The following is a 21,650-nucleotide window of genomic DNA, read 5'->3' as shown; positions in this document are numbered from 1 at the left end:
TGAGATTCTCAGAACATATTACTATATACGACTCAAAAGTAACATTCTGCTTAACAGATAAAAGGCAGATACTCAACACTATCCCTATCTCATTCCCTCCGATTCCATCCCCATTCCCCCTGGAAATATTCAAGTCTGGAATTTTATAGAAAAGCATTGTAAAAAAGCAATGTACAATGGAGAGGTAAGTAAGCTTATTATTAATAACAACCATAACACATATCTCTTATGCATCATCCATAACCATTAGCTCAGAATGGTTCACACAGCTTCTTATAACAGATATTTAAAGCCTAAGAGCTATTCACCCAGAGTATAAAGGGTTCCCAGTCCCTGTCAACTTTTCCATTTTATGAATCATCCAAACTTTGTCTAGCCATGCCGTCATAGAAGGGAAGGACGAAGGATCACTAAACAATGTTCCTTGCAGTATATAGATTAGCATCTCAGATACAAGCAGTTAAGAACACAATGGTTATGGTAAATGATATGCAATAAATTAGAACTCAAACCCAAAAGGGGAAATTTGTATAGTATACCAAAAGGTCACTCCAACAAAATGCAAATCATATACAAGGGATGAGAAATGACTGCCACGATGTCCTCAAAAGAAGAGGCCTCAGGTTAACAATGACCACAAATAAAAAAACCTTCACAGGACTCTCAGAAATAAACTCCACACAAGAGGCAACGCCTAAAATTTATAAAGAAAATACAAACAAACAGTGACAGTACTCTCAACATCCTCAAATACTGATAGAACTGAAAAATGAGCTTCCGGAGCTACTGTTAGTGATATGCAATTTATCCTTAAAATCGAGCGTGGTACCAAAAGATTGGAGGGTGGCCAATGTAACGTCAATTTTTAAAAAAGGTTCTAGGGGAGATCTGGGAAATTATAGACCAGTGAGTCTGACGTCGGTGCCGGGGAAAATGGTAGAGGCTATTATTAAAAACAAAATTACAGAACACGTCCGAGGACATGGATTACTGAGACCAAGTCAGCACTGCTTTAGTGTGGGGAAATCTTGCCTGACCAATTTACTTCAATTCTTTGAAGGAGTACACAAACATGTGGACAAAGGGGAGCCGGTTGATATTGTGTATCTGGATTTTCAAAAGGCATTTGACAAGGTACCTCATGAAAGCTACAGAGGAAATTGGAGGGTCATGGGATAGGAGGAAAAGTCCTATTGTGGATTAAAAACTGGTGAAGGATAGGAAACAGAGAGTGGGGTTAAATGGGCAGTATTCACAATGGAGAATGGTAGTTAGTGGGGTTCCTCAGGGGTCTGTGCTAGGACCGCTGCTTTTTAATATATTTATAAATGATTTAGAGATGGGAGTAACTAGCGAGGTAATTAAATTTGCTGATGACACAAAGTTATTCAAAGTCGTTAACTCGCGACAGGATTGTGAAAAATTACAGAAGGCCCTTACGAGACTGGGAGACTGGGCGGCTAAATGGCAGATGACGTTTAATGTGAGCAAGTGCAAGGTGATGCACATGGGAAAAAAGAACCTGAATTATAGCTACGTCATGCAAGGTTCCACGTTAGGAGTTACGGACCAAGAAAGGGAGCTGGGTGCCGTCATCGATAATACGCTGAAACCTTCTGCTCAGTGTGCTGCTGCGGCTAGGAAAGCAAATAGAATGTTGGGTATTATTAGGAAAGGTATGGAAAACAGGTGTGAGGATGTTATAATGCCATTGTATCACTCTATGGTGCGACCACACCTTGAGTATTGTGTTCAATTCTGGTCGCCGCATCTCAAGAAAGATATACTGGAATTGGAAAAGGTGCAGCGAAGGGCGACTAAAATGATAACGGGGATGGGGCGACTTCCCTATAAAGAAAGACTAAGGAGGCTAGGGCTTTTCAGCTTGGAGACGAGACGGCTGAGGGGAGACATGATAGAGGTATATAAAATGAGGAGTGGAACAGGTGGATGTGAAACGTCTGTTCACGCTTTCCAAAAATACTAGGACTAGGGGGCATGCGATGAAACTACAGTGTAGTAAATTTAAAACAAATTGGAGAAAAGTTTTCTTCACCCAACGTGTAATTAAACTCTGGAATTCGTTGCCGGAGAACGTGGTGAAGGCGGTTAGCTTGGCAGAGTTTAAAAAGCGGTTAGACGGTTTCCTAAAGGACAAGTCCATAAACCGCTACTAAATGGACTTGGGAAAAATCCACAATTCCGGGAATAACTTGTATAAAATGTTTGTACGTTTGGGAAGCTTGCCAGGTGCCCTTGGCCTGGATTGGCCGCTGTCGTGGACAGGATGCTGGGCTCGATGGACCCTTGGTCTTTTCCCAGTGTGGCATTACTTATGTAGTTATGTAACATCCCCAAAATAAGAGCAATTACAAAGCTGTGTCACAATTCAATTGTACTTATCCAAAATGAAGACATTGTCCATCTCTTCAACCAGCAAAAGTAAATCTTCAATGCAACAGCAAAAGGCAACACAGTTTTGTAATTGCTGTAATTTTGGGGATGTTGAGAGTACTGTCACTGTTTGTTTGTTCTTTATAAATTTTAGGCGTTGCCTCTTGTGTGGAGTTTATTTCTGAGTCCTGTGAAGGGGTTTGGGGTTTGTTTGTTTTATTTTAAATAAATTTAGGCATTGTTGCCTGTTGTGTGGAGTTATTTTTTTTTTCAGAGAGCCCTGTGATAGTTTTTTACATGTGGTCATTGTTGACCTGCGTTAAGCTGAGGTCTCTCTTTGTGAGAACGCCATGGCAGTGCTCTCTCATCCCTTGTATATTATTTGTATTTTCTTGGAGTGACCTGTTGGTGTTGCAGACTTTGCAATTTGAGACCCAGCATAAAGTTCCAAACCCATGAGACAGGGCATATGTTGGATCGACTTTCTGCAAAATGATTCTCCTTTATTAACTTTCTGTAATTGGGAACCAGTGATTTGGTCTGACTCTTTTTGTTATAATTTCACATTGAATTTTATTAGCTCTACTGATAAGAAAGGTCCTTTTAGAACTATTAGGCTGGGAAGAGGTAAGATTGGTGTAAATAACTACTAGTCCTAGGTTATTCCTTTATTAGATGTTTCTTCTGTTTGTCCAGAATCTTTATTATCAAATTGGAAATCCTCCACATTGCAAGTTCTGAATTCTATTGCTCCAGAACGTAGTGTTACATCTTCTAAAAGACTGAATTCTCCTTAGTTTTCAGTTGAGTTATTGGAATTAAAGAAGAAATGTCAAGGAAGAACAAGTGGCTAGAAATGTAAGGGAGACACTTTTTTCAGGTATATTAATGAAAGGAGGAAAACTAAAAATGGAATTGTGAGACTGAAAGATGCTATGGATGGCTACGTGGAGAGCGAAGAGGAAAAAGCAAAGTCCTAAACAAATACTTCTGTTATTTTTTCACAATCAGCTGGAAAAGGTACAAATTAGAATGGAATGGATATTGCACCATTCATAGAAAAACATGTTTATAAGAACAACTTTAAAAATTGAAGATGGGCAAAACCATGGAACCGGATATTGAGGGAGCTTAGAGAGGTTCCACAGATTGGAGAAGAGTGGATGTGGTCCCTTTTCACAAAAGTAGAGAGACAGAAGTGGGAAACTACAGGCCGGTAAGTCTCACTTTGGTTATGGGAAAAGTAATAGAAGCATTGCTGAAGGAAAGGATGGTGAATTTCCTGCAATCCAATAGGTTACAAGATCCAAGGCAACTTGGTTTTACTGAAGGTAAAGCATGCTAAATGAATCTGATTGAAATCTTTGACTAGGCCACTAGAGAACTGGATTCAGCAGGGCCGCAGAGAGACTGGCCCGGGCCAGGGCCCCCCCCAGGCCACCGCACCGCAGTCCCCACCTGCCACCGGGCCAGGCCCCCTGCATTGAAATCACAGCGCCTCACCTGTCACCTCGCTCTGTGACTGAAAGCACAGCAGCAGCAGATTGGATTCACCTCCCTTCCGGCCTTCCCTCCCTGTGTCCCGCCCTCATGAAAGTTACATCTATCTTCTTCCCCTCCCCTGGGCCACATGTCTCTTTCTTTCTTATTTTCCTGCATCTCTCTCTCTCTCACTGTCTCTTCCTTCCCTCTTGTACCCCCTCCCCCAACCTCAGGGCCAGCATGTATCCCTCTCTCTTCCCTTCCTCCTGCCCCTTCTCTGAGGTTCAGCAGCTGTCTCTTCCCTTCTTTCCTGCCGCACCTCTCCAAGAATCCAGCAGGTATATATCTCTCTTCTCTCTCATCAATCTCCACCATCCCTGACCCTCATCTTAAAGATCTTCTCTTTCCCTCCTCACTATTCCCTCTTTTCTACCCTCCATTATAACCTGGTAGAAGGAAAAAAACATATAAGTACCATGCTGCTGCAATGTTGAGACAAGAAGAAGAGAGAAGCAGCCACTGTGATGCTGGGGGTGAAAATGGTGCATGGTCATGGGACTGGGAAGTGCTTGCATGCACAGGAGCACTCGGGGCTGGTGGGAAAGAGCGGGTTTGTCTTGGGGCAGAACTGGGCTCCAGGGATAGAGTTGGGGAGCTATGAGCATTCTCTCACTCCCTTCACTCTGCCACCCCCTACCCTGGCCAGAAAATAAACGAAGCAGATCGTTGAAAGACAAAATGTATTTTATTATATATATATATATATATATATAATATATATATATATTTGTAAAAACAGCCCGACACAGGCCATGTTTCGACCAACAGGGCTGCTTCAGGGTCTACAAAATAAATAACATTAAAAAAAACATATGAATAAAAACATATATATTTGTATTGTATGCATATTCATTAAATGTAAAAATATTAACAAAAATTACATATGTGTGTGTATATTCATATTATACATTAAAATGTACATAAATATTGAATATAAAATATGAAATGTGACACCAATATCCCACAATTATAATAAATAAGTCAAACTAGATACTTAATCAATAGACAGTAGATTCTATACATGTTAATTATGAATGGCTAATATATACGTAACATAGATAAATAAATAAAGCACATACATCTCACAATCATATTAAAATAATCAAATGATAAGAAGAAATAACAAAACTACTATATGTATTTACTTAAAATAAATCTCAATTAGTGGACATCTACCATGAATTGGAAAGCATATTTGCTTAATAAGGTAAAGAGAGCATATTAATTTAATAAAACTTATATTACATGTAAAAAAAAATTAAATAATAATATATAACTTCTATTGCATATAAATATATATATACTAGGAAAAAATGCCCGTTTCTGAGTGCAATGAAACGGGCGCTAGCAAGGGGCCCCCTCCCTCCGTCCCTCGGAGCTACTTGCGTTACTTGTTTGGGGTTCACGTTCGCCTCGCGTTTCGGCCCTCGAGTGTTATAGCTCCGCCCTCGACGTCATGACGTTTTGACGTGAGGGCGGTGCAGACACTCCAGGGCACACCGGATATCTCGGGCGCCTCAACGTCCGTGGTGGCTTCAGAACTTTGGGGTTGCCTTTTATATAGAGAGATATTGTTTTAATGAAATGACCAAATATAATCCTTTACTGTCAATATTCTTTTTTGGCATTTCTGATTGAGCTGTTTTTTCAAGATATAAACAAGGCGATCTTCTGCATATGTAAGTTTTTCTTTTTATTTTTTCTTCCTTTTTTAAGAATCCTATATTTTTAATTTTATTTTCAATAGTTATATTTTATATTCTTATATACATATTCCTATACTTTTACATTCTTTTGATTTTTCTCAGTTTGTTTCAGTCGCTTTCATCAATATATATCCATTATACTTCAACAGTAAAGGATTATTGTGTAGGTGGGTTGGTCTATGAAACTAACAGACTAACTGCCTTGGCAAACGGCAGGGAAGAGGGTGAGAAGAGCTTATCATATCTCTCCCATCTCTCTTCTAGGATATACAAATTCAAATGTTCAAATCTATTTGTCATTCGTCTTCTGAAGCTGTTCCCGTACCATTTTGCCTCCAAAACTGAACAGTATTCCAAATGAGGCCTCATCAATGACTTATTCAAGGACATCAACACCTCCATGATTATTCTCCTTTCTTTGCAGCCTGGCATCCTTCTGGCTACGGCCACTGTCTTGTCACATTTTTCCACTACCTTTAGATAATCAGACACTACACTATCATCCCCAAGGACCCTCTCCTGGCCCATGCTCATCCCCTAACACGTACAACTCCTTTGAATTTCTACACCCCATAACTGCACTTCTTTGCATGAAATTGTAACTGTCAAACATCAGACCAATAGACGATCTTACTCTATCTGTTCCACCTCTGCTATCTGTTTAGATGTTTTATATTAAGCTCAAAGTTTGTAACCCATGGAGTGCAGAACCGCTGTGTAAGCTGGGTGATAGATACTGTTCCCACTGCTCTGAGAAAGCGCTGTAAACTCGATCTGCTCTAAGTCTCTGCATTATAGCCTGGTGCGCTATAGCTGTTAACAGGCACCTAATTCTGTATGACAGTTTTTCTTAAGAATCGCATCCAGCTATTCCACCAGTCGCTTGAGCGTAGCAGTAAAGTTCAGCAGCATGGAGTGCTCATATAGTGGGCTTTTATAGAAGGCGGGGATATAGGTACGGGGCTATCAGAGACAAGGCCCTTTGCCCTTGCACTGTATTGTTTTGATTTGCATTGAAGAGTTTGCTGTAGATTCTTTATGTATTGCAAAATGTTCACTTCTATGTTCACTTTGTAAAATTAATAAACAGATTTAAATATAATACGTCTGTTTGATGTTGTAAGTAGGATTACTCTAGCACAATGCGTATTGTTATTTCAATAGCTCTATTGCTCTAATTGTCTATTCCCTAGGTTTGCCTTATTCTTTCTGGACATTGCCTTGGCAGAATTTCTTCAAAAAGGCAGTAAATAAATCCCAATAAATAAAACAGTAAATAAATAAATGCTGACGGTATATTAAGACGAGTATAAAAGAAAACAGTATAAGTACGGAAATAAATTGATAATCACAATAAAGACGGCCTCACCAGTGGTAAACCTAATATTTAACAGCAGAACAGAAAATCAGGCTTATTTCTAACAGACTTTTTCTTACTAAATATGACAAAAGGGCAGATTCACACGGTCCATAATGTTGCAAAGTGCTTAGGTTCTTTTCACTAGTTCTCGGTGAAAAGTATGTATTTAAACTTGGGAACACAGTGCTGACAGATGCTTACATCTAGTTTTCCCAGGCAACCATGTGCAGTTTTCAAGGTACAAAAGTCTTAGGTTCTACCATTCCCCTGCCATCTCTCACCCTGGACACGTCGCTACACTTCCACCTGCACACAACCCCGTAATTATGTAATTTTCCACGCATGTTTTCACACATACCCCCAAATTCTATAAGTGGTGCCATAACTTATGTGCGATAATTTGGCCACACGGCCGAATTGCGTTCACAACTTAATTAACAAGCCAATCAGCACTGCTAATTGATACTTAACCAATTAGGGGCACTAATTGGCTTTAATTAGAATTTAAGCACACAACTTTCTAGGCATATTATATAATGCGTGCAGCTGAAAAAGGGGTGTGACTATGAGTGTGGGATGGGTGGGTTGTGGGCGTTTCAGAAAACTATGTGCACTGTTATAGAATACACTCGATCTAGATCTGTGTTAGACGCTGGTATTTAGGTAGCCTAAATTTTAGTCGCAAAAATGGCAGATGAGCATATTCTATAAACTAAGCCTAACTTTAGGTGTAGTTTATAGAGTCACACTAACCGCGTGGTTTTTTTTCAGCGCTATTTATAGAATTTGGAACTTTAGTGTGCAAAATGTCACACCCCAGATATAGAAAACTGGCATTTACACGTGTAACTTAATTGTTAAATTAGGTGCAAATTGGAGTAAACAAAGATTAATTGGAGTGAATTGATACTAATTTGCGGTTACATACATAACTGCCCTTAGTATTGCAGAACCTCAGTGTGTAATTTCTTTCGGGATGTTGTGGACGGATCACGGGCAGGCCCAGCACTTACCGTCAGCTACACGCCAGCATTTACATGGAGCTGAAATGTGGATCAGTGGCAGCATTACACGCTTAGCAATTTACAAACAGCTCTTCCCTCCCTGTCAGAAATTCACTCTACTATAATTCTGGTGATGAGACTTTTCTGCCTTACCTCATGAGGTCGTCTGTCTGCTTTCTTTTTCTTCATGGACGAGAGATCCACCATCTTTTGGCTACTTCTGGTGACCCGATTTCTGGACACTTTCTTCACAAGATGCCTCCTGAGGCCAGGGTTATTTTCAAAGCGGTGACCTGCCAGTAAAGCACATTAACCCTTTAGAGCTGCCACTTGAGAGGAGTTTGGGTAGCGAGACCTCGTCTCACAGGTTCACAGTCACAGGCGGAGAATCTTGAGAGCTGCCCCACAATTTTAGGGCAAAGTCTACAGCCACTGCCCTCAACCCCATTACTGGACAGGGAGAGAGGCTGCTGGATGTTCATCAGGTGCAAATATGGCCCCACTATAAAGCAATCCTACATATAAAGCGCCTTAGATGAATTTATCTATTTATAAACATTCTCCTGTACTGCAGATTATATATACAAAGCTACATCACTTAACCCACTCCTTCCATCTTCAGAGATGGGCACAGTTTGGTCTCGGCCCTTCCTGCAATTCCTGTGGCTCAGATTTCCAACAAACTGAAGACCAGAGAAGAGCTGGAAACCGTCTTGAGCATTATTTGGAAAGGAATAATATCAACTTTAATTTCACTTAATTTTAAAGTGATGGTTGGAGAAAGTCTCCTCCCATATTGGGATGTTCTTTTGTCACTTTCTCTCTCTTAGTTCCTCCCCCCCCCCCCCCCCCCCCAGTTCCTGTTGCTCACTTTCCAATTCATCCTTCAAACCCTCTAATTCATCAGCTCACCCTCCCAGTCAAACAAGAGCTAATGGGAAGGACTGAGCTTGGGCATTTTGGGAAACTGTTCAGAGGCAGCAGCAAATTCCAACAGCAGATAATTCAATGCAGTTTCAGCTGACCACCATCAATTCATCCACCAAATGCAGAGGATGATTTGGCTAAAAGAGGTGAGGGTGGGAGGTCAAAGCGCACATCTTTTCTGATGGATAAGGCAGGTTTTGAGGGAGGGGTTCAGAAAACAACATCTATGGATAAAACAATTCTGCCCACATTAAAGGCCGGCACAGAAATCTTTGACTATTTTGGATCAGTGTCCCAAAAAACAAGGCAACCAGCTGACAAGATCCAACGTACATAAGTACATAAGTATTGCCATACTGGGAAAGACCAAAGGTCCATCAAGCCCAGCATCCTGTTTCCAACAGTGGCCAATCCAGGTCACAAATACCTGGCAAGATCCCAAAAAAGTACAAAACATTTTATACTGCTTATCCCAGACATAGTGGATTTTCCTCAAGTCCATTTAATAACGGTCTATGGACTTTTCCTTTAGGAAGCCGTCCAAACCTTTTTTAAACTCTGCTAAGCTAACCGCCTTTACCACATTCTCTGGCAACAAATTCCAGAGTTTAATTACACATTGAGTGAAGAACATTTTTTCTCAGATTCGTTTTAAATTTACTACATTGCAGCTTCATCGCATGCCCCCTAGTCCTACAATTTTTGGAAAGTGTAAACGGACGCTTCACATCTAACCGTTCAACTCCACTCATTATTTTACAGACCTCTATCATATCTCTCCTCAGCCGCCTTTTCTCCAAGCTGAAGAGCCCTAGCTGCTTTAGCCTTTCCTCATAGGGAAGTCGTCCCATCCCCTTTATCATTTTCGTCGCCCTTCTCTAAACCTTTTCTAATTCCACTATATCTTTTTTGAGATGAGGCGAACCACAATTGAACACAGTATTTGAGGTGCGGTTGCACCATGGAGCGATACAAAGGCATTATAACATCCTCATTTTTGTTTTCCATTCCTTTCCTAATAATACCTAACATTCTATTTGCTTTCTTAGCCGCAGCAGCACACCGAGCAGAAGGTTTCAACGTATCAACGACGACACCTAGATCCCTTTCTTGGTCTGTGACTCCTAACGTGGAACCTTGCATGACGTAGCTATAATTCGGGTTCCTCTTTCTCACATGCATCACTTTGCACTTGCTCACATTAAACGTCATCTGCCATTTAGACGCCCAGTCTCCCAGTCTCGTAAGGTCCTCTTGTAATTTTTCACAATCCTCCTGAGATTTAATGACTTTGAATAACTTTGTGTCATCAGCAAATTTAATTACCTCACTAGTTACTCCCATCTCTAGGTCATTTATAAATACGTTAAAAAGCAATGGACCCAGCACAGACCCTGGGGAACCCCACTAACTACCCTTCTCCATTGAGAATACTGACCATTTAACCCTACTCTCTTGTTTTCTATCTTTTCACCAGTTTTTAATCCACAATAGGTCACTACCTCCTATCCCATGACTCTCCAATTTCCTCTGGAGTCTTTCATGAGGTACTTTGTCAAACACCTTCTGAAAATCCAGATACACAATATCAACCGGCTCCCCTTTGTCCACATGTTTGTTCACCCCTTCAAAGAAATGTAGTAGATTGGTGAGGCAAGATTTACCTTCACTAAATCCATGTTGACTTTGTCTCATTAATCCATGCTTTTGAATATGCTCTGTAATTTTGTTCTTAATAATAGTCTCTACCATTTTGCCCGGCACCAACGTCAGATTCACCAGTCTATAATTTCCCGGATCTTCTCTGGAACCTTTTTTAAAAATCGGCATTACATTGGCCATCCTCCAATCTTCCGGTACCACGCTCGATTTTAAGGATAAATTACAATTACTAACAATAGCTCAGCAAGCTAATTTTTCAGTTCTATCAGTACTCTGGGATGAATACCATCCAGTCCAGGAGATTTGCTACTCTTCAGTTTGTAGAGCTGCCCCATTACATCCTCCAGGTTTACAGAGAATTCATTAAGTTTCTCCAACTCGTCAGCTTTGAATACCATTTCCGGCACCGGTATCCTACCCAAATCTTCCTCTGTGAAGACCGAAGCAAAGAATTTCATTTAATCTCTCCGCTACGGCTTTGTCTTCCCTGATTGTCCCTTTTACTCCTCGGTCATCTAGCGGTCCAACTGATTCTTTTGCCAGCTTCCTGCTTTTAATATACCTAAAAAAGCTTTATTATGTGTTTTGTCCTCCAACGCAATCTTTATTTCGAAGTCCCTCTTAGCCTTCCTTATCAGCACTTTGCATTTGACTTGACATTCTTTATGCTGTTTCTTATTATTTTCAGTCGGTTCTTTCTTCCATTTTCTGAAGGATTTTCTTTTAGCTCTAATAGCTTCCTTCACCCCACTTTTTAACCATTCCGGCTGTCATTTGGTCTTCCGTCCTCCTCTTTTAATACGTGGAATATATTTGGCCTGGGCTTCCAGGATGGTGTTTTTGAACAGCATCCATGCAAGTTTTTGACCCTCGCAGCTGCTCTGTTTTGTTTTTCACCGTTCTTCTCATTTTATCATAGTCTCCTTTTTAAAAGTTAAACGCTAACATATTTGATTTCCTATGTATACTTACTTCAAAGCTAATGTCAAATCTGATCATATTATGATCACTGTTATCAAGTGGCACCAGCATCATTACCTCCCGCACCAGATCATGTGCTCCACTAAGGACTAGGTCTAGAATTTTTCCTTCTCTCGTCAGCTCATGTACCAGCTGCTCCATAAAGCTGTCCTTGATTTCATCAAGGAATTTTACCTCCCTAGCATGTCCTGATGTTACATTTATCCAGTCAATATCGGGGTAATTGAAATCACCCATTATTATTGTGTTGCCCAGTTTGTTTGCATCCCTAATTTCCTTTAACATTTCTGCATCCGTCTGTTCATCCTGGCCAGGCGGACGGTAGTACACTCCTATCACTATCCTTTTCCCCTTTACACATGGAATTTCAATCCACAGTGATTCCAAGAAATGTTTTGTTTCCTGCAGAATTTTCAATCTATTTGATTCAAGGCTCTCGTTAATATACAATGCTACCCCTCCACCAATTCGACCCACCCTATCACTACGATATAATTTGTACCCCGGTATGACAGTGTCCCACTGGTTATCCTCCTTCCACCAGGTCTCAGAGATGCCTATTATATCTAATTTTTCATTTAGTGCAATATATTCTAACTCTCCCATCTTATTTCTTAGGCTCCTGGCATTCACATATAGACATTTCAAACTATGTTTGTTGTTCCTATTTACATTATGTTCAGTACTTGACAGTATTAATTTGCAATCTTTTGTCTGATTTTTATTTTTTATTTAAGGACACCTGATCTACTACGGTCTCTTTTGCTGCCTCACTATCAGGATACCCTATCTTCCCTGTTTTGGTGTAAAAGAAAAACAGGAAGCCGATAAAAAGAAAAGTTCATTTCTTTATCCAGTACATCTGCTCCAGGTTGGGGCATCCGTTTTTTTTTTTTTTTTTTTACGACCTGCAGCAAGCATAGTGGCTAAAGAAATGAACTTTTGTTTTTATTGGCTTCCTTTTCTTTTTTTTCTATTTTACATCAGTGGCAGTTTTCAAAGTGAAGCTACCGTGGACTGTGCAGCAAAGGGAGCAGCGTAAACACTGTCTCGTATGAATCCGGAAAAGTCAATCCACATTGAAAACAGCCTTTAGCAGCACCGAACACACATGCAGGATGCCAGCTTCTACACGCTTCCTCCTTTCCTTTAACACAGGTGCAAAGTTTCTATGGATTTTTGTGCAAATACAGCCAAGCGACCACATTTTCAAAAGGTCCATCGGGACGTTACATCTAAACTAGCGAAAACTACCTCTAGGTGCCTGTATAATGTCTGATATAAACAAGTAATTTCTGGCAAATCCCACAGCCTTCAGTACCCAGGACAAAGTTTTTGCCCTCTTCCAAGTCTGGTTGAGTTCATTGGTCAGTACTGCTCCCCGTTACATTTGAGAGGTCTTTGTCCTGGGCTGTGCATGAAACACTGCAGTTCACAACAGAAACGGGGAAAGCCTTGAGGAAAGGAGTCCCCCAAAACTTGGTGTTACACACCCCTTAACTGACTGTGGCTCACCGATACAGGAAGAGACTCCTGTGTTCGAGACATGAAACCCCAGGGGGACTCTACTCAGTGCAGGTCATTGTACTTACGGGATGGATCCCCTTCGTGGCCCAGGTGGTTCTTAACAGCTTCCCAAAGGTCATAATCTTCAAAATCCAGAACAAAGTCTTCCAGAGAGTCCAGAGTGCAGCAAATGTGAGAATCAGCCTGTTCTAACACAGGGCTTTCATCCCCTTTTTCCTGCATGCCCTCATTTCCTTCTGGAACAATCCACATCGCGTCCCAGGCATCAATGTCTCAAAGGCAGGAGAACTGACAAGTTGTAAAAAAGTGAAGCTAGAAATCTATGAGAAGGGAAAGCGTGCAAGTATTACAGCCAGGATCTGTCAGCACTCCCCTTCAAATACTTGCATCTCAGCGTAAGGAGCACCAGTCACAGCTACTCAAAGGGCAGCATCTGTCAGTGCTGTTTAAAATTCATACCCACTCCAAAGAGCAGCATTTGTCAATGCTGTATAACTCTCTCTCCTGCCTAAAGAGCAGTATTCGTCAGTGTTGTGCAACCCTCTCTTATCTAAATAGTGGCATTCATCAGTGCTGTGTAACACTCACTCCTACCTAAAGAGCAGCATTCATTAGTGCTGTCTAACACTCACATCAACTTAAAGAATAGTTTCAGTCAGTGTTGTCTAATACTCATTCCTAAATAAAGAGCAGTGTCTGTCAGAGCCACATAACACTCACAACAGCTCCAAAAAGCAGCACCCTTGGATCACCCACCTGTGTCGTATAACACTCATACCCACCCCATAGAGCAACATTAATCAGTGCTTTGTATTACACACACCTGTTACTGCTCCAAAGGGTAGCATCTGTCAGTGCTGTTTAACATTCATACCCACTCCAAGGAGCAGCATTTCTGAGTGCTGTCTAACACATCCACTGCACAGAGCAGCATTCATCAGTGCTGTGTAATACACACACCTATTACTGCTCCAAAGGGCAGCATCTGTCAGTGCTGTTTAACATTCATACCCACTCCAAAGAGCAGCATTTCCGAGTGCTGTGTAACACTTACATCCACTGCACAGAGCAGCACTTATCAGTGCTGTGTAATACTCACACCCATTCCATAGAGAAGCAGTCATCTAACACTCAGAGCTACTTCAAAGAGCAGAAGTCATCGATGCCATGTGTAACCCTTCCCAAAGACCACTATCTGTCCATTCTGCTTCACATACTCTCTGCAGAAACGTTCGGCTCTCCTCCTGACCCAGGATGAGAGCTTTACGAAAAAAAGATTCCTGTAGAGAGAAGTAACAGGATTTGTGCAGGGCACAGGCTGAAGGTGTTGTGATCATAAATTCCTCTCTTCAGCTCCCTAAAAGTCTCCTTCTGCAGCATGTGAAAACATCACTGCTGGATGGTCCATGTCCAGGGGGTTAAGGTCTATCTTTCCATGACGTTTGGCTCGATCTGATATCATTAGAGGAGCAACAGCAGTGGAAAGCCTGATTTCTATAAATAGAACAGCCTAACCTTCTCTTGGCCCTAACATAAACGCTATAAAATAAGAACAAAAGCCAAAGGTCAGCAACAGCAGGGCTCATGCAGGGGCTCTGTCCCAATTCAACTTTCTCCAGCTGGCCAGTCTTCCCCAGCAGTGGACAAGGTGCAGGGGCAGCGCTGGACTCTGCTCTATGAGAAATGGAACAAGCAAACCCTAACAGTGTGGGACAGCAGAGGGAGTTAAGGAGTGGGAGCAGCCTTTTCTACCCCTAACAGTGTGGAACAGCAGAGGGAGTTAAGGAGAGGGAGCAGCCTTTTCTACCCCTAACAGTGTGGGACAGCAGAGGGAGTTAAGGAGTGGGAGCAGCCTTTTCTACCCCTAACAGTGTGGAACAGCAGAGGGAGTTAAGGAGAGGGAGCAGCCTTTTCTACCCCTAACAGTGTGGGACAGCAGAGGGAGTTAAGGAGTGGGAGCAGCCTTTTCTACCCCTAACAGTGTGGAACAGCAGAGGGAGTTAAGGAGAGGGAGCAGCCTTTTCTACCCCTAACAGTGTGGGACAGCAGAGGGAGTTAAGGAGTGGGAGCAGCCTTTTCTACCCCTAACTGTGTGGGACAGCAGAGGGCGCTAAGGAGTGGGAGCAGCCTTTTCTACCCCTAACTGTGTGGGACAGCAGAGGGAGTTAAGGAGTGGGAGCAGCCTTTTCTACCCCTAACTGTGTGGGACAGCAGAGGGCGCTAAGGAGTGGGAGCAGCCTTTTCTACCCCTAACAGTGTGGGACAGCAGAGGGAGTTAAGGAGTGGGAGCAGCCTTTTCTACCCCTAACAGTGTGGGACAGCAGAGGGAGTTAAGGAGTGGGAGCAGCCTTTTCTACCCCTAACTGTGTGGGACAGCAGAGGGCGCTAAGGAGTGGGAGCAGCCTTTTCTACCCCTAACAGTGTGGGACAGCAGAGGGAGCTAAGGAGTGGCAGCAGCACTATGATATTCATAACTTTAAAAAGATAAATAACAATTTCCTATTAAATTATTTTACATAACATATAATTACGTAGGCCTCTATCATATCCCCTCTCCGTTGTCTCTTCTCCAAGCTGAAGGTCCATTAGAACATAGAGCCAAAGGTCCTTCAAGCCTAGTGTCCTGTTTCCAACAGTGGCCAATCCAGGTCACAAGTACCTGGCAAGATCCCAGAACAGTAAAACAGATTTTATGCTGTTTATCCTAGAAATAAGCAGTGGATTTTCCCAAGTCTAACTTAATCATGGCTTATTGACTTTAGGAAACTAGCCAAACCTTTTTTAAACCCTGCTATGCTAACTGCTTTTACTACATTCTCTGGCAATGAATTCCAGAGTTTAATTACACGTCTGATTTCTTTTAAATTTACTACTTTGTAGCTTAATTGCATGCCCCCTAGTCCTAGTATTTTTAGAAAGAGTAATCAAGTGATTCACGTCTACCCGTTCCACTCCACTCATCATTATAGACCTCTATCATATCTCCCCTCAGCCATCTTTTCTCCAAGTTGAAAAGCCCTAGTCACTTTAGCCTTTCTTAATAGGGAAGTCGTCCCATCCTCTTTACCATTTTTGTCGCCCTTCTCTGTACCTTTTCTAATTCCAAGTTATCTTTTTGAGATGCGATGACCAGAATTGCACACAGTATTCAAGATGCAGTCGCATCATGGAGCAATGCAAAGTCATTATAGCATTCTAATTTGTGTTTTCCATAATTCCGCTAGGGTTACTCCACTTCTCCAAAAATTTTCCATCCAATTTAACTCTAATTGCAATATTTCAAAAAGCCTGAAAACCATTTATACACCTTCCCTGTAACACCCAAACTCTCCAAAGTCTGCAATAGAATTTTGTGATCCAACTGAGCGGCTGAAGGTCTTATGGTTGATGGAGCCTTCAAAGAAATATAGTAGATTGGTGAGGCAAGATATCCCTTCACTAAATCCATGTTGGTTTGTCTCATTAATCCATGCTTATGTATATGCTGTGCAATTTTGTTCTTTAAAAAATTGGCATTACATTGGTCACCCTCCAATCTTCTGGTACCATGCTGGATTTTAAAGATAAATTACAGGGTTACTGTGTATCTTACTGTCTCCCCGCACAGTAGGATATTTTACTTGTCCCAAGCCTGATTCCTGAAGTACTCAGGCCAAAATATGAAAGCTGCAAGGTTCCGAGTGAGACTTGACCTACCTTACTGTAGCAATGGCAATTCACACAGATGGCGAAAGCCATATGCCCTCGGACGTCATTGCTTCCTTCTGAGCCTCCTTAAGCTGGCAGTGCCCCTAGCTTTTATACTTCCTAATGCTCTTCTGGCTCCACCCCTCCTGTGTCCCTTACTCTTAGGTGGGACCATGGATCATAAGGTGGTTCTGACACTGTGAGGGAGTATCCTAAGAAGAGGGGCAGCGCCCTATAGACTACCTCACATATCCTCCCCCTCAGCTCCACCATGCTCGGTTGAGCATCTTCCACTAACACGCAGGGTTCCCAAAACTGTCCTAGGCAAACCCAGAAGCCCACCCCAGACAGGCAAAGCTCTGATGTACTATAACATAGGCGGGGCAAAGAAGTCTTAATAGCCATTGGGCCCCATCACACCAATGGCTTCAACCCATCACATCTCCAGCACACGGTATCAGTCACAGTGGTAGGCAGCCAATTAGAGTCTCCTCCTCTTCACCTTCATCCTCATCGTATTCATCATCAGCTGCTTTATCCAAATCAAGAGTGTCTGCATCAAATCTGCCATCAGTGATATCCTCCTCCTCTGCATTGGTCCCTCATCCTAGGGTTAAACGCAGAAACCCATCCAGGTCCACAGGTATCAGGAGCTCCGCTTCACCTGCGTGAGCTTATGGTTCATGATTGGTTCACTCATTTTAACCCACCATGTAGCTTCCCAAAAAGTCAAACCAGGTTTGTAACTCAATGGGGATGGACTTTGGATGGCAGAATAATGGATTCAAGGCTCCTGGGGTAGTCATTGCCCCAAATGGGCTCTTGTGGTTCCAGTCTAACCCATTGGCAGGTGTGGATGTTAGCAAGGAGAAATCTCCAGCAATAGAAATCACATCTAGGTGTCATCATTGATGATACATTGAAACCTTCTGCTCAGTGTGCTGCTGCGGCTAAGAAAGCAAATAGAATGTTAGGTATTATTAGGAAAGGAATGGAAAACAAAAATGAGGATGTTATAATGCCTTTGTATCGCTCCATGGTGCAATCGCACCTTGAATATTGTGTTCATTTCTGGTCACCGCACCTAACCACTATACCTCTATTCAGGAAATCTAGACTGCCCCAACTTGACATTTTATCCTTTAGATTGTAAGCTCCTTTGAGCAGGGACTATCCTTCTTTGTTAAACTGTACAGCGCTGCGTAACCCTAGTAGCGCTCTAGAAATGTTAAGTAGTAGTAGTAGTCACCGCATCTCAAAAAAGATATAATGGAATTAGAAAAGGTGCAGAGAAGGGCGACAAAAATGATAAAGGGGATGGGACGACTTCCCTATGAGGAAAGGCTAAAGCGGCTAGGGCTCTTCAGCTTGGAGAAAAGGCGGTTGAGGGGAGATATGATAGAGGTGTATAAAATAATGAGTGGAGTTGAACGGGTAGATGTGAAGCGTCCATTTACGCTTTCTAAAAATACTAGGACTAGGGGGCATGTGATGAAGCTACAATGTACTACTACTACTACTACTATTTAGCATAGTAAATGTAAAACGAATTGGAGAAAATGTTTCTTCACTCAACGTATAATTAAACTCTGGAATTCATTGCCAGAGAATGTGGTAAAGGCGGTTAGCTTAGCAGAGTTTTAAAAAGGTTTGGACGGCTTCCTAACGAAAAAGTCCATAGACCATTATTAAATGGACTTGGGGAAAATCCACTATTTCTGATATAAGCAGTACAGAATGTTTTGTACTTTTTTGGGATCTTGCCAGGTATTTGTGACCTGGATTGGCCACTGTTGGAAACAGGATGCTGGACTTGATGGACCTTTGGTCTTTCCCAGCATGGCAATACTTATGTACTGGGTGTCCAGTAACTTCTTTGCCACGACCCCTGGGTCTTATAAGTTACCTGCTTCCCAGGAGGCCTCACTTAATATCAAACAGCTCAATTTGTATCCAATAGTCTGTTTGCTGAAAAAGACAGTTAAGTGTCATCTCAAGACTTGTTGGAATTTAATAGTCTAGTTATAAATCCTAAGGTATTTACATATTTACAGCTCCTTCAGTCCAATTCTCATCCTGTTGGGTAGAATAATCCATGGCTGTGCTTCCAGCACTTTCGCAGCAAACTGTCCCGCCAGCTGCCGGACCCACTCAGGATCAGACCTCCCTGTCCGTCCTTCCTGCAAAGGTGCCGATCTCTGGTACCAAACGGGCTGTTTCCTGGTCTGCTCCCGGACTGGGTTAACCCCTTCTACCCACACAGACCACTCCTCACTCTCTAGTTAATGCTTTCATTGACAAAATCCTCCTCTTAATTCAGCCTTAGGTTATTGGACCTATCCAGGACACCCCCTCTCCTCACTGGTACTGGCGGGGGGGGGGGGGGGGTAGAGACAGCCAAAGACCATGTGCTCTGCACAACAACCGTTTTTATTAATTCTTAACTCCACCCATATACAACATCTAATATCCATCTAAACCCACAAATGTTTCCCACAGCAACTTTCCCATAAACACTCCCATTGTGGCTGGGCTTCTCCCTTTCCAACCCACTCCCTCCATCCAGAAACTCTGAAGGAGGGATCTCTCATTATTGGGGGTTATTTGTTTATTTTCGTAAAACTTGATATACTGCTGTGGCCTAAACAAACAGGCATAAAGCGGTTTACAAAAATGGAAAATGTAAAAAATGATAAATGACATACATAAAATATACAATAAAAATAGGGTTTTATTTATTTATTTATTTATTTGCTGCATTTGTACCCCACATTTTCCCACCTATTTGCAGGCTCAATGTGGCTTACACTATGTTGCAAAAGGTATAATCATAAACAGAGTAAGAGGTATGGTCTAATTTAACATATTACTGTGTAAGAAATTAGGTAGATAGGTCAGTAGAATTATTTACATAACACAAAATAAAACAGATAAGATATAATGACCAATAGTGATAACGTGATTAACATAATCAAATTAGAAGGGATCAGTATTAGTTGGTTTAGATGTAGAATGGAATCAAGTGTATATGCCTTCCTATGCTTGGCCTATGACTAAGGGCTAGGCCTAAGGCCTGTACAGTCAGTTTGGTTCTCACAAGTTAGCCTACTAACTCAGCATCTTGTGTAACAATCATTGCCTTCTCAGGAGCTGAGAACTGACACTTCATAACATTTGTTTGCAGCTGAGTATGTTTTTCATATAAGGTGGATGTAACCTTGATAGTTGCTAAGGGACTGAGGACACAGTGAAGCCTACCAGTATGTTGCATTTGTGGAGAGAGAGAGAACACAAGGGTATTGTTCTGACTGTGCATGCAGAGCAGATAACTGACTAGCCAATAGGTACTGATTTTGCACGTGAACTCCCATCAGGAGAGACTGATAGAATACAGGAACAATCCATATAGGGTAGAATAACCTTGCATAACCTGTACAATTTAACCCATAACCAAGTTGTACAATTGTATTTCCATTATTCATATCTTATTGTAAGCCACACTGAACCCGCAAAGAGGTGGGAAAATGTGGGATACAAATGCAATAAATAAATAGAAGGCAACTTAATGGTGCTAGTTTATGGGAAATCACATGATTTATGAGAAATGGAATTTGCAACAGTATATATGTGATGTCCGGGAGGTGTTAGGAGAGCAGTTTGTTTTTCAGGATGTGCGCTGCTGACTGACAACCTGCTCCAAGAGAGAGAACTATTATTTGTATTTTTTGGCTCTGTAACAAGCTAATAAAAGTAATTTCCTGACTGCGCCTAATGGAGTCTAAGTTCTTTTTCTTATCTGTCTTTTCCCTCCTTGGGGGGGGCTAAGAGATGGAAATACACACAAGTCATTAAGGAGGATTTTTATAAGTCTCTTCGAACAGGTGCGTCTTCAATAACTTCTGGAAGGTTGTCAAGTCATGCGTTGTTTTTATAGCATTCGGTAGTTTATTCCATGATTTTGTGCAGAGGTATGTGAAGGTAGATGCGTGTAGTGATTTGTATTTGAGTCCTCGACAATTGGGGTACTGGAGGTTTAAGAAGGTACGTGATGAACTTTTGATGTTTCGTGCAGGTAAGTCAATTAGGTCTGTCATTAAAAAAGTTAATAAAAGAAACAAAATTGCATCATGAGGTAGAAGGGAAGGTGAATAGATGAGTCTTCAGAGCTCGCTTGAAGGCCTGGTTGACTGCGGATATTTGAGGAAAGATTGTTCCAAAGTTTGGGACCAAGGTAACTGAAAGCAGTGTCACATGTAGTTGTTAAGTGGAGTTGGGGAGGGTAAAAAGGTTGTGGTCAGCTGATCAAAGAAAGCGCAGAGCTGTGTAGGGGGTTTGCTGAAGTCCAAGTAGATTATATCTAGCACACGTCCTTCATCCAGTTCTTTGGTCACCCAGTCAAGAAGTCAATACGATTTGTTTGGAAAGATTTTCCTTTGGTAAAGCCATGTTGCCTTGGGTCCTGTAACCCATCGGCATCTAGAAAGTTAACTATCCTTTCTTTCAGCAGCGACTCCATTATTTTTCCTACCACCGACGTGAGACTTACCGGTCTGTAGTTTCCCACTTCTTCCCTGTCTCCACTTTTGTGAAGAGGGACCACATCAGCTCGTCTCCAATCCTGTGGAACCTCTCCCGTCTCTAAAGATCTATTTAATAAATCTTTAAGAGGCCCACCAGTACCTCCCTGAGCTCCTTCAACATCCCAGGATACTGCGCCTGATTGGCCACACCTTCTCTGCTCTGCCTTAATTGAACCATGCCCTCTCTACTCTGTATTACAGGAATCTGGCTTCTTAAAGTGGCTCTGTGAATGTTGTTAAGATGTACTGGCAACTTCCTATACCCTCCATCACAGAATAA

At 41.9% G+C, this 21,650-nt stretch overlaps 1 protein-coding gene across 1 annotated transcript in view; it reads right to left on the bottom strand.

Annotated features, from left to right (window-relative positions):
- Positions 1–13,355, bottom strand: part of LOC115475154 (anion exchange protein 3-like) — an 82,248-nt gene extending 68,893 nt beyond the window's left edge. Inside the window, exons 1-2 of the mRNA XM_030210895.1 lie at positions 13,169–13,355; positions 8,160–8,299 (exon numbers count right to left, since the gene is read on the bottom strand). Of these exons, the coding sequence (XP_030066755.1) occupies positions 8,160–8,299; positions 13,169–13,355 (327 nt within the window). The remainder of the gene's footprint in view (positions 1–8,159; positions 8,300–13,168) is intronic.
- Positions 13,356–21,650: the final 8,295 nt, after the last annotated feature.

Source organism: Microcaecilia unicolor, chromosome 7 (assembly GCF_901765095.1).
Source record: "Microcaecilia unicolor chromosome 7, aMicUni1.1, whole genome shotgun sequence".
Lineage (NCBI taxonomy): Eukaryota > Metazoa > Chordata > Amphibia > Gymnophiona > Siphonopidae > Microcaecilia > Microcaecilia unicolor.
This window is presented reverse-complemented; position numbering and strand designations above follow the sequence as displayed.